General features: G+C 32.5%; 1 protein-coding gene across 1 annotated transcript; it reads right to left on the bottom strand.

The window, feature by feature from the left end:
- On the bottom strand, positions 1-5,970 carry LOC143072202 (2'-5'-oligoadenylate synthase 1A-like). Its single transcript, XM_076247033.1, has 6 exons — positions 5,951-5,970; positions 4,694-4,879; positions 2,427-2,691; positions 1,441-1,610; positions 747-931; positions 1-330 (listed from the first exon to the last, which is right to left on the bottom strand). Exons 2-6 carry the CDS (start codon positions 4,859-4,861, stop codon positions 204-206), a joined length of 915 nt encoding a protein of 304 aa, XP_076103148.1. The 5' UTR covers positions 4,862-4,879; positions 5,951-5,970; the 3' UTR covers positions 1-203.
- Positions 5,971-14,746: the final 8,776 nt, after the last annotated feature.

Below are 14,746 nucleotides of genomic sequence, written 5' to 3'. Positions count from 1 at the left end.
TACCTCACGGGTGAGTTTTATTATAAGTTCACAAGAACAAATACATTATCTTTATCGCTTGATATGTTTTTGCCTTGAAAATGCAACGTCAAGGTATTGCCATATTGCACATATTGCGTAAGGTAACTCAACGATTATTTACAGTTGACACATGTACAATGTATATGTAAGCATGTAAATAAGGTTAAGTTTTACTTTAAGTTTTATTTTAAATTTGCTAAGAATTTTTTAGCATCTCTTTCAAGATGGACGTATTTTTCATCAATTCCCGACTTCTGCCTGGTTAGGTTATGATATGGAAAGGCTGGATCTAGTATGTAAGGCGGAGACCTGAAAATGCAATTTAAAATATTATCGGCAATTGTTTTAAATGATAATTAGACTGACAAGATCAGGACTAGTAGCTTACCATAACTTCAATCCCAATTTGTAGTCAACATTATGACATTGCATTCGTTTAATATTAATTATTATCCCTTAAACACACATACATGTGTATGGCACACGGGAGGAAAATGATCAGGTTCATGACATAGCTACTACAAATACACGAAATATCAAAATGATTAGTATAAATGACACGAACTATGAAAGCAATACGTGATTTGAAAGAAAATATGGCATACAGTTACATTTAAACTGAACCAAGGAAACATGAGGGAATATCATACGTAAATGTATAGAGCTAATTACATTTTTGGTCATTACACAATCGTATCATCGTACAAAGATGATATTAAACTTACGGTAGATAAAAACTTGATGGTGTATAATATTTGTCCCAGGACACTTTCAAATTTTTAAGGTCTGAAAGTTTCGTAAAGACAGCTTTCATCAAATCAAGGGTCTTCATTTTACCAGTTGGTGGTTTACCCATTTCTTCATATGCCTTTATAACCAACAGTTCTGCTGCATATGACTTTAGCACATGCTTAAAAATAACATGTTTCACATTAGTTCTATTTATAGTAAAATATTTGCAATATTATACACAGCATGAAATAAACCAGTGCTGCCTGATGAGCGCATGATTTGCTAATTTCATGCAAATTTAAATTATTACAAAAAATGTTATGAATTGGTAAATGACGTTTAATCAGAAGTCGATAAAGATGTAATGAAGATAAGATATTGACCAATTGGTTTAATTCTAACTCTGGAACGACAAACCGTAAAATTTCTAAAAATAGTTTTATACCACGTGCACAGACTGCGGAGGGGCAACGATATATCAAAATACGGTGTGTTTATCATTACCCTGAATGACACAAAAAAAAAAAGAAATTAAAAAAAACCCAATATTCTTAACTATTAACAGCCTGAATGACGACAAAAAAAAAATAGACTTTTTGTAGACGAAACGCGTGTCATGAGTACAACATATAATCATTAATGTGAATATTTAGAGTAAAACTGCAAGAGAATGAATCATATCTGTACCTGACGAGTTTTTATCCAGTACTTCAGAAGTCTTATTGATCTTTTGATTTTTTCATCCTCCCTGCTTACGAAGTCCACTTGCAATGGGGCTAAACATTTGAAGTAATATTCTCTCATGTCCTCTCTTGCCCTCATTTGTTGGTAAATTGGATTCATCTTTGCTCTTGAACCTTTGAAGATTTTCATTTATAAATTTGAAAACAATAAAGTATCAATGATGCGCTTATTAACATAGTATATCTTTAAAATATTATACTTGATAACATGAAATCGTATCATAAGCGTCAAAGCAAAGTATTTTGATAACGGTCTACATGTCATAGGACATAATTATCTGTCATCATATAAAGTTTCATTGAATATCTATCAAATTCTTCTTATTTAGAGGTATAATCATTATTACATGTAGAAACGAGGCTGAATTATTATCATTTAAATCCAGAATAGAATACTTACACTTGCGACGATTTAAGGAAGCAAAACAAAATCATAGCACACGACATTTCTTCTGAATTAATCTCTACCCGGTGTGCTAGAGTCTAAGGCTGAGTCTAGGTTTGTGAAACAAAATGAACATTATGTTTGCACGGGAGCAGTAAACGATCTTAACAGCCAGAATCATCCTAAATCAACTTTATCCTATATATCACAGAAAGTTCTGAGATTAAGAAAGACGGACATGAGGAAAAATGAACAAATGCCGTCCAACCTTGCAGAACCTAATTACAGAAAATGCAATGTATTTTCAAATCGTACTAAAAATGAACGACATACAGATTGATTGATGTTAAGCAAACACAAATTTTTAAATTCAACTTCATAAAATTTAGTGTCGACAGCATATAACATGATGTCAACTATTTATAGACACCTTGTAAATTAGAATATTATGTATTGTATAAACACTTCTCTTTAGTTGAAGACCATCTTTTGAATATTTCAATTAACTCTTACTATCTAATAGATCCCAGATAATATTTACTTACGATCTCCAGTATCTAATTGAATGATAGGAAGAAGGTCGACCTCGTTGAGCTGGCCCTTAACTTCAATGTCAAACTGTATCGTGAACGGTGTGCGTTTTACCGATTTTATCGTGTGTGGAGAACGCGCTAGTACAGACTGTAGTTCCTTCAGTAGTTCTGGTAATTTGGACTTAAGTATTTCAATAGATGGTATATCTGTGTAAACAAATAATAAATCTGCATCCGAACGACCTCTGACAGCTGTTCCTTTTCCAAGTGATCCACCCTTTAAAAATGAAAAGATTTTTAATACAGTTAGCATGAAAACCATAGCTATAACAACACAGCATAAATAAATGGACACAACATTCAAACTGGATACAGCTCTGAATTTGGATTGTGATTGAATAGATGACACAGCATAGGTTTCTGACACAGAATGAATGTGGTCTAATAAACTTAACATGTTTTTTGTTGCTTTTGAGCAATTCACTATGCTGTTGAATATTAATCCTTTGATATTTGAAGAAATTTTCTTTTTCATTTCTGAAAATTAAAATAAGAAAAATTGAACCCCACCAATTTTTTTTCACCTCCCCCTTTCCCTTATTCCAAAAATGATCTCAATTCTAATTTCTAATGGAGTTTTCAACAATAACTACTCATTTAAATACATCATAAAATATAAAATATCATACAGTCATGATTTAAGTTGATTTGACTACTATTCTGGACAAAGACAGATAACTCCAATGCAACATTTTATATTGGCGAATTTCCAATGAAGTTCATTAAACTAAAAGTTTTAGCAAATTTCCAATGGAATTTGTTAATAACAAAGTTTTTGGCAAATTTCCAATATACATAATTTAAGAGCAGTTTAGATGAGGTATTAAAATGAGTTTCAATTACCAACCTTACACTGCTTTTAAATTATGTTTTGTACTTAAGTAATTGTCCATTAACCTGGAAACCGTTTTCCTCCCTTTTTTGCACCTTATCCATTACCGGTTGGAGCCATAACTCCCAAAGACAATTTTTACCATCCCTTTGTGGTATTCCAATATCCAAAATCTAAATACATGGTTAGTTAGATTCATCATATCAAAGAACCCCAAGAAATCAATTTTTGATGAAATCTAATAAAGTTCAATTTTGGACCCTTTAGACCTCAATGTGGACCAATTTGATAACCGGTCCTAAATATTAAAACTCTAAAAACATGGTTTGATTCAGCATATTGAAGAACCCCATATATTGAATTTTTGTTGAAATCAAACAAAGTTTAATTTTGGACCAACTTGAAAATAATAAAAAAAACTAAGTACATGTTTAGATTCAGCATATCAAAGAACCCCAAGTTCCTAATTCCTAAACTGTTGGGACTTAAACTCCCAACATCAATCCAAACCTTCCTTTTGCGGTCATAGACCTTATGTTAAAATTTCATAAATTTCTTTTTATTTATTCTAAAGTTATTGTGCGAAAACCAAGAAGAATGCTTATTTGGGCCCTTTTTGGCCCCTAGCTCCTAAACATTGGGGACCAAAATACCCAAAATCAATCCCAACCTTCCTTGTATGGTCATAAACCTTGTGTTTAAATTTCATAGATTTCTACAAATGTATTTACTTTTACTAAAGTTAGAGTGCGAAAACCAAATGTTTTCGGACGACGACGACGACGACGACTACGGACGACGACGACGCCAACGTGATACCAATATACGACCAAACAATTTTCAATTTTTTCGGTCGTATAAAAACTGTACATATTATGAAAAGGTAATATAAATGCCATTTATGGCACTAAAAATATGAAAACTAGTAAACTCAATCACAATTAGATACATTTTAACCCTACCACAATTTTCATGATTTCAGCTGATTTCCGTGAAACATCTCTATGTAACTGGTGCAAAAAGTTCTTATTTCCAGAGTTCAATTTGTAAAACAATGGATTTGTTAGTTCTATAACAAATATTCATCAATATCTTATTTGGTCGCAAACAAAATTAACTAAATTGCAATTCATCTGGATCTTTTCATATACATTTGGAGTTAAAAAAATTAAGAACAAAAAGCGACAGTAACATGATAGTTCTTTACATTAACGAAGCACGCGCGGTACTCGTACGAGTCCCAGGACTATAAACTTCATAGAATTAAAGTGACACAAACTATACCTAAAGAAACAGTAATGCCAGAAATTTGAATCGCAGCTCAGTGATACGGTTAACACATAAATATCGGTCTAATATACGAAAACTATGAGGTCTGATTCTTTACCTTTACAGTAGAGCCTATTTTGTGATCCACACTTTTGGATTTCATTAGCTCTGCCACAGTGTGTATAACCGACTTCGTCTGACTAACATAAGATGAATCAGGATTTACAACCCTGTCTATGAAGCTCTCAAGGGATTCCCCTGGATTTCGTCCTACGAAATCTACCATTTTATTAAAACTGCTTGCCTACAATGATACATATAGTTTAAATGTAAATGATTGATTAAATATATAATAATCAATATTGTTCACCTTTCCTGTATTACAAAAATGTATGTTCGAACATCACTGAAAATCGTGGGAAAGATATCTACAAACACAGACCCTTTCCAAAGACTGATTAAAATATCCTTGACCGAGCATGACACCAACCGAAAAGATGGATCAAATTTGACATAAAACATTCCGTACAAACGCAATACATCTAATATAACCGTCTATTCAAATAATAACTCACACACATTTATGTAGAGACAGATTTTGCATACTTTTGTTTGTACTCTCATGGTTTTTTTGTTCTTGTCATGGAACTGTTAGTTTTTTTCGTCTTATGAGTTTATATATCTCATCGGTATATTTTGCCTCTCTTTTTTATGATATCCATAGTCAAGAAGAAAGTCAAGGAAAATTAATGAAGTCAGCGGATATGGAATGTAACAATAATGTTTCGATACAGAATTTAGGTTAACACATTCTTTTCTACTAAATTATAATTGTTTTAATGCATTTCAGCATGATTCATGTTTCCAGTTCCCTTTCCTGTTTTTACAGGTTGTAAATCACTCGTTTTATTATATTTGCATATCGGAGAGAGAAATCGTTGTTAGTTCATTCCTGCGCAAAGTTTTCGCCCAATATAGTTTATCGGATGTACTAGTAATTGTCAAATACATTTGTATGTACCAACAAGGATATAAAGGTATGCCGACGCAGATATTTCTAAGATGTAATATCTAGAATATAATCCTACTTTACCTCCTGATCATAAGATTAGCAATAAGAGGAGAAAACTCGTACATGTCGTCTTTTAAATAGATTTTTTCATAAATACATCATATTGACAGCTGGCAGACTGACATTGATATCAACTATTTCCAGTTTTCGGTTAATTTGTCATGCGCAGCAAATTGAAGCTTTATTCGATTCACTATTTAAAATAAACATGGAAATTTAATTATTTGCAGCGAAATAGTTTAAATAATATTTGTTTTTTAAGTAAATTATCATAATTATCATAACATTAAAATGTCAACTTACCAGTTTGAATATAGGTACGTGTCTTTCAATAATAGTTATATAATCTACTTTCGTTTTGTATATTCATATATTAATTACGCATCGATTTGGAAAGTTTCTTGACGGAGAATCTAAAAATATAGTGGGAATTTTCTTGCTGTTTATTAACATCAAGATGTTTGTCTCAGTTGAGCTGTATCTAGTCCGATTTCAACACTGTGAGGGATTTTAACAGTTCAATGATTTTTCCCCCACAGATTAGTGTTTGTTAGCGGCATTTCACAAAATTGATCGTGTATATTCAAACCCTTTTACAACTGACGTCCTGTCCGTGATAAAATATATCATACAATATCGGATTGATAACTGTCACTTGTCTTACTCAAAGACTTTATGGACTGTATGCACCATTATCACACGTTTATTTTAAAACCCTAATACTTGAACGAATATAAAAGTTTGAAATGAAATACAAAGTTTTCAAGGGCATAACTGTTACGTCAAGTAGATACATTTGAAGATCAAGAAAATAAAACATAAATGCAACAACAAACCATTTAAAAGAAAACCAGGAGAGATTCAGGTGCTTTTTGAGGTTTAAAACTTCCAATCGTAAAAACAATATGACATGATTGTGAAAAATGGAACATATCCGAGGTAATCTGTGACTAATATATTCCATAATTATTATGGTGTCCATAAAAACTTCAAAGGGATAAGTTCAGCTCAACTATTAGAAACTCGTAATATAATATATATTTTGTAATCAGTAGCCATCTACCGAGGAAACACTAGACCTAAACAAATATATCGCCTGGCAGATATATATTCTATTAAACCATAAAAGCTTTAGTTTCATATGTATAAGCCAAAAACTGCATTTTACTCCTATGTTCTATTTTTAGCCATGTCGGCCATCTTGGCTGTTAGATGGGGTCATCGGACACATTTTTAAAACAAGATACCCTAAAGATGATTGTAGCCAAGTTTGGTTAAATTTTGACAAAGAGTTTCAGAGGAGAAATGTTTTGTAAAAGTCAACGGACGACGGCAACGAACGACAGACGACGTACGCAAAATGATGAGAATATATCACGAAGCCCTTTGGGCTACGTGACCTAAAAACTCGTATTTTGTAGTCTTTTAAAGAGATTTCTTTCATAAATACATCTTCGGGACATTAAAAGTTCAATGTAGAATAAAAAAAATAATTAATATATTAGTTTTTTCACTTACCCAATACCTCCCTCTTAACTTAATTTGGGAAAAATTGATTGACCAATAAGGATATATATAAAATCGATGTCAATTGAAAAAAAATCGCAGCAATACCTGTTATCAATATTTTCCTTTAACACTAAACAAATTTTAATTCCCCCACAGTGTTCCTCTTCATGGTAATTTCGTTATATAATTAGCCACCTTCTTCTATTTATATGGATAGTCGACCTTCCAATGGATAGAATCAATTGCCTGTGAGAAACTCCCGCACCCGGATGCCTCCTTCAGCTGGCCCCTTAACAAATATCTGTACTATACATACACGAGCGAATCGTACAAGTTGAGATATTAATATTAAACACCATGATGTACATTTAATTTCTTGTAGCGAAAACAGTTTAGCAATATTTTTTTTAAAGCATATTAGTATAACATTAAAATGTCAACTTACCTGTTTGAATATAGGTACGTGTCTATCAATAATAGTTATATAGTCTGATTTCGTTTTGTATTTTCCTATATTACACGTAATCATTCAAGCATCGATTTGAAAATTTCCATGGCACAAAATCTAAAAAAAAAGTTGGTATTTTCTCGCTGTTTTATATTTAGATTAAAGCATCAATATTTTTGTCTCGATTGAACTGTTTGAAACCATCCACATGTTTCACGTCTAGACAATTGCAATGAACAGATGAAGGAATTAAAAAATCCATTTGCCACGTACTTTAAGCGATCTAAATCACTATAATTATAGACTAATATGTTTATTTATTAACTAGATGTGGACATTGCACGGATTTTTATTTAAATCACATTTACATAGCTCCGATTTCAATATAGTGAGAAATTTTAAACAGTTCAATAACCTTTTCGTTTTTACAGATTAGTGTTTATCGGCATTTGGCAAATGTTTCATGCATGTTCAAATCTGGTGACAACTGTCGTTTTGTTCGTGATTATATATATTTATAGGTTAAACAAGGCGATTATATTTCATAAAATTACGGATTGACTCTAGTCTTACTCAAAGATCATGGATAGTATGCACCATTAGTACACCTACATTTGAAACCCCTATCACTTGAACGAATATAAAAGTTTTAAATAAAATACACATGTTCAAAGGGCAAAACTGTTGCAGGTAGAAATAACAGAAGATTATGAAAATTAAAAACAACACTGAAAATTGAGGCAAATTCAACAACTAACCATTTGAAACAAAACCAAGGGGCGGATCATGCCATTTTAAAAAGGGTGTTTCCAACCCAGAGTAAAGGGGGTCCAACTATATTCTCCCAGTCAAATGCATTAAACGTCCAAAAAAGGAGGGGTTCCGACACCCGGACCCCCCTGGATTCGCCACTGAAACCTGATGCTTTAGGAGGATAAGCAGTATCTAATCAACTTATGTGAATCGTGTTACTTAATAGTTTAGTGGAGTTTAAAAACTTGGTGATGAGAAGCATTCCGTTTATAATTCCCAATCTGTAATAATATGACATGATTGTGAAAAATGGAACATATCCGAGGTAATGTGTGACTCATTTAGCCATTACGGTCAACCAAATCATTATGGTTTCCATGAAAAATTATAATGTAATAGATTATATATCTTGTTCACATCATCCATCTACAGAGGAAATACTAGACCTAAACAAATTTATCGCTTGGAAGATATATATTCTATTTTGCACTAAAAGTCAGAGTTTTCTGTCAATAGTCTCAGAGGAGTTGAGTTCACAAAGTGTTATTGTCACAATTGTCCAAAATATTTTATTCCTGATTTGACCACAATCGAGTTTTCTAACCCGTATTGAATTTACCGCAGTAAATACAATGTAAGTCTGAAAATTGACCAAAGAATGATAGAATATGACCGAATAAACTATTGTTTATGCTTATAAGATGATGTTATAAATAAGATCATTATAACCGTTAAAGACTCAAATTCATTTACTCGTATAAATGGTCCGGAACGTCTGTAATAAGCAATACACGAGATCATATTTGTAGTTTGTAGAAGTAAGAGCTGGTATCAGTAACATGAGGTTTCTAAAAAAATTTAATTTTTACAAAAAAAGGTTAATATATAGTTTCGTGTGGTTATGGTGTATACTTCAGACTTCTGATATAATGAAATAAGTTCATTAATAAAGATATCATGACGAGTACATAATCTTGAATGACGATTACATAATCTTGAATGACGATTACATAATCTCGAATGAGGATGAAGATGATTGCGTCTGTGCCAAGGACACTAGTTAAAATTATGCATTGCATTCTCAGTTTTGCATGATGGACAGTATTCAGATTTTATACAATTAAACATGTACATTTGTTGTCGCATTCAAGAATCCATTCTTTTTTTGTTGATTGGGTAGTGTGGAGGTGAGCATGTAAGTCCTGTTTCATATATGTTTGACGATGCGAACTCTCAACGAAAGAAATAAATGTTTATATTAAAACAGTGTCATTTGCATTGCTGTCAAAGATATTTCATTCAATCTGAAAAGGTTCAATCTCTATAATACAAGTCAAAAATATGACAGTTGTTGTCCATTTAATTTGTTTGATGTATTTGACCTTTTGATTTTGCCATTTGATAAGGGACTTTCCGTTTTCAATTTTCCTCGGAGTTTATTAAAACTCAGCTCATCGTAACTCCAGAAGAAGTAGGGTTTTTTAGTTCAATTGCTGGTAAATTGAGTATTGGTAAACAAAGTTTAACATTTTTTGAAGTTGCATTAAAAAATAGTGCAATGCTGTTCAGGGCCATGAAAGTTCTAAATGTGTTGGTGCTGAATTGTTCGTATGTAGATTAGCTTTGTCATCCGTGATGATACAGCTAGATCTATCGAAGCATCTTCATGGCGTCTGTATTGAAACAAATGTAATTTTCCCTATCTTTGAATATATTTGCCTTTAAAATTATTGACGAATACATTCCTGGATATTTTCAGGTGGTAAATGGTCTTTTTTTTAAATTATATTTCATTAAAAATCGCCCTTAAGTATCAGCCCAAACCCGTATTCAGAATAGCTATTTTCCATAATCATTCAGTTTGGTCGCGTTTGTTAAAGTCTCCTCTGCAGTTCATGTTCCTCATCTGTCACTTTAATCTGTTATTTTCTTCAACTTATTCACTTATCGTATAGACAGGTTTGTTTGTTCCTTTCTTGTTGTTTCTTTTTGGTACTGTACCTTACGTGTTACAAATTTGTTTGTTTCAGTTCCATTATTTTCTTTGCTGTTTTGAAGGAATATACGTAATTGATCAAATTTCCTGACGACAGTTGGAAATTTAGCGCTCATGTCTGCAGGTAGACACTCTACGATTCTTCAATGATTTGTGTTGTTATTTACGGAATACACTTCAACTGTATGACAATGTGTGTTTATTGAATGCTTTGTCTAATATTTTCCCATATATTCTTTGACACGAGTGTCACTAGATAACCATGATTTATAAGATTGAATAACTGACGTTGCCATCAGATACAATACGTGAAATACTTCAAAGCGACAGGTACTGTTACAACAGCCTTGGTCAATCAGAGTGGTCACATCAGTAACAACATTGCATGCATTTCCTTTCAACGTGGTTGCTATTTACAAAGTAAATTGTTGATCTAACATATTCTCAGAAACTTGGTACTGCAGAAGAAATGTTTTGCTGTGTAGAATCATTCCCGTGAATTTCGATAAGGAATCTTATTGGAAGTTGTCAAGCTATAACGGAGGAGACTCCCGTTTTAGAAACTATTACCACATATTAATGCATTATTGCAGAAAGCAAATTCAATTGTCTCTCCTTTACTATAAACTCATCATACATAGTTTGGCCTCAAGTGTAGTATTGTACAACTGTGTGAAGTTATACCAATATCTAGCCGTTCACAAGTAGTTGTACTTAAAAATTCCATAGACGGACAAACAACGAACAAACAAAGCGACTCATATTTACCTCAACTGGGTTGGTTGGTTTTTAGGGTTTGGGGACTTGGGGGGGGGGGGGGGGGGTTATAAAAATTGATATTTTCAAAAAAAGAATTAGTGATCGATAATGAATTGCAATGGGACGAGCGAAAGTATTATATTTATACAGTAATACAATAAATCATATTCCAATTTAAATTAACAAACACCATCCAAGCTGTTACTTTTGTTAAATGATGCAATGATGCAAATATAATTCAATTTATACAAAGAATGTTAAACTTCCGTGTTGCTCAGTCATTATTTTTTTTGTGTGTGTTTTACATACTGTTATTTGTCTTATCGTCTTTTTTTTATTTTTGTCATCGCATTGTCAATATAAAAATAACATGTTGTATGCTGACCAAATCATGAAACAAGATATCCAAATGATGATTGTGGCCAAGTTGCGTTAAATTTCGTCCAGTAGTTTCAGAGGAGAAGATTTTGTAAAATGTTAACGATCGACGACGACGGACGCTAAGTTATGGGAAAAACTCACTTGGCACTTTAGGCTAGGTGATCCGAAAAGGAAACAAGAGTAAATCAAAAATGTTAAAATGATTTAGAGCTAATAGTTAGGGAGGATATAGGTTCCTGTCGTCTACGATAATTTGATAAATCAACTAACACTGAAAACGTGGGAAATATAGTACTTCTCGTATAATGGAAATATCAGTACTTAGACAAACCCAATGTTTCAACAGAGGAGGCTGGGATTTCAAGTCTTAGTGTAATAAAGAGGATTATGCTGAGAAAAAATAATTTTACAACAAAAAGACTTAGTTTGATTAACGTCAAGGATGAAATAAGATTGTCCTTATTATTTCACCGATATTGGCGATAAAATGGTGGTTCGTATTATAAAATTTCCATTAGAGAAATTCTCTCGACCAGAATTGACGTTTTGACGTCGGTAGACGAAATAATTACGATTGGCATACTTGGGCAGGATTGCTACGGATGATTTCGACAACACAAGTAGTCGTGTTATACACCATTGTCCACCATTCTGTAGATAAATCAATTTAAATTTACGACATAACAAGTTTTGGTGGGGTAGACTACCGAGAAATCGGCATATAACGGAATTTCGCAACAGACTGACATTTTTCAAAAATTGGAGTAAAGTACCTTATATTAAGGTATAAAGGTATGAGAGTGTATACACTGTACATGTGTGCAATTGGTGAGACATCGATCTATATAGGTTAAGTTCACAGGAGAAGGATAATTTGAAAACAGTCTCTAATAACATAAGCATGCAAGTTTTACCTTGAGATATAAGATGTATCTTCAGATATACTAATGATCACACATCGACCTTGACCTTTATACGTCATGTTTCATTTCTTCATATCGATGATACACCATGATACACCATGCAGGTAGATTTACGAAACGTCGAATAGATGCATAATTGTTACCGTACAGTTTCTCTTTAAATGGAAAGATTCAAATAAAGATTCAAATAGTTTTTGCCTGTTATAAATATAAGGACACCCCATTAAAACAGAATAATGCTGACATGATTACAAAATGTACTAGACTACACTTATTTTTTAACAATTTTAAACTGTATGAATAAAATTGAGATAAAAAAAGACACAATAATGTAAGTTAAAGGATGAAGTTAATTCAAATTTAAAAAAAACCCGTTTTTTGTTAATCTTCGATCATGCCAATTTAGTGTTGGATATCACCACAACCTATTGATGTCTGCTTAAAAATCTTAAATTGTACAAATTAAAATTTGTATTTTGACTTCGTACAAAAAGTGCTCGTACAAATTACAATTTGTACAAAATTTGACAAAAATGCACTTTTAATAAAATTAACGGTATCAATTTTCTTGCACCAGATGCGCATTTCGACAATACATGTCTCTTCAGTGATGCTCGTGTCCAAAATATTTGAAATCCAAAGCTAATATAAAAGATGAAGAGCTTATACAATAATTTATAGTTCGGATTATGCTGTAAAAAGGCATTGATACACATTATGAGAAATGTAAATGCATGCCAGTAAATTCTGATTGGACAATAGAAATTGGCCCAAATGAAATACTGATTTGACAATAGATATTGGCCCATATGACAATTCAGATAGAATAATAAAAATTGGCCCTAGTGACAATTCTGACAGTATAATAGAAATTGGCCCCAATCACAAATCTGATAGTATTAACAATTGGCCACAGTGGCAATTCTGATAATCATACGTTCCAGGAAGTGTGCGCTGTCTGGCCAACTGATGCCTATGCATTACATTTATGTGCATTACCATTACATTTGCGCGAACAAATCTTTAATGATTTTACCTGTAAAATAAATGAGCGCAAATGTAATCAAAAGCTGCGAGCAAACGTAAATTTTTGTAATCCCCAAATGCACACAAATGTAATGCGCTAACAGATTCGAGCCACATATCTAACCAAGGAAACGAAACGGAAATTATCATAACTTGTTATGGGGGTTCATAAATTTCAATATACCAATGTCTCAGTATCGTGCGCCAACTGATCCTCGAAATATCTTAAGTATAATTTTATAATCTGAAGAATTTGGTTACCGCATTAAAACAGCTGAAGTTATTCTAACAAGATATGTTTCGATAAATCATATAATTAAGCTTTATTTGCAGCAAAGGTTCATGAGCTTCAACTTTCGCTATGTGAATCAATTAAAACGCTTTCAAAAACGGTGGTCAAGGTTTTTTTTCGGGGGTCGAAGTACTTTTAACCACAAAATCAGGTTCAACCCACCATTTTGTTTCTTAAAATGTCCTGTACCAAGTCGGGAAAATGGCCATTATTATATTAGAGTTCGTTTCTGTGTGTGTTACATTTTAATGTTGTGTTTCTGTCGTGTCGTAGTTCTTCTCTTATTTTTTATGTGTTTCAGTTTTAGTTTGTAACCCAAATTTGTAGTTTTCTGAATCGATTTAAGAATTTTGAATAGCGGTATACCACTGTTGCCTTTATTTGGGGAAGCGAGGTATAATCCTTTAAAAAAAAACCTTAAAAAATGTATTCCAACTACAAAACCAATCATCTCCTGGATATGTGCATGTTACATTTCCCACTGGACATGAACTAGCCATAGTTTATTCAAATTAAAACAATTTGGTAGTTTGTATTTTTCAAATGAGCGTTATAATTTTCAGTAGAACTAAACATAATAAATATAACTAAAGAACAATTTGAAATATATGCACTCGTGGACAAGTAAGACGATAACAAACAAGACCATGATCGCTTTTATCTTTTTTTGTTCGAACGTCACTGTTGAGTCTTTTGCAGACGATACACGTGTCTGGTTTACACAATTTTAATCCTGGCATTTATATTGGGTTTATTTTCAATCACATAACATTTACATCTATCAGTTCCATTCAATAAAGCAATATCAGCTTTGTTAGGCACAGCATGATACCATCGCAAAATATGAATACAGCAACTTTGAACAAGTGCATATCATTAGTAAGAGTAGGGTTCATATTTTACAAGGATCAGTAGTTTATGTATAAACAGTTACATGTAAACCGTAAACTTATTCTATGTACCATATGACATAAATGTGCAGACATTTCAATCGTACCTCTTTTAGCTTAGA

The sequence above is a fragment of the Mytilus galloprovincialis genome, chromosome 1, assembly GCF_965363235.1.
Source record: "Mytilus galloprovincialis chromosome 1, xbMytGall1.hap1.1, whole genome shotgun sequence".
Taxonomy (NCBI): Eukaryota; Metazoa; Mollusca; class Bivalvia; order Mytilida; family Mytilidae; genus Mytilus; species Mytilus galloprovincialis.
Note: the sequence above shows the minus strand (reverse complement) of the source record. Positions and strands in the feature narration are given on the sequence as shown.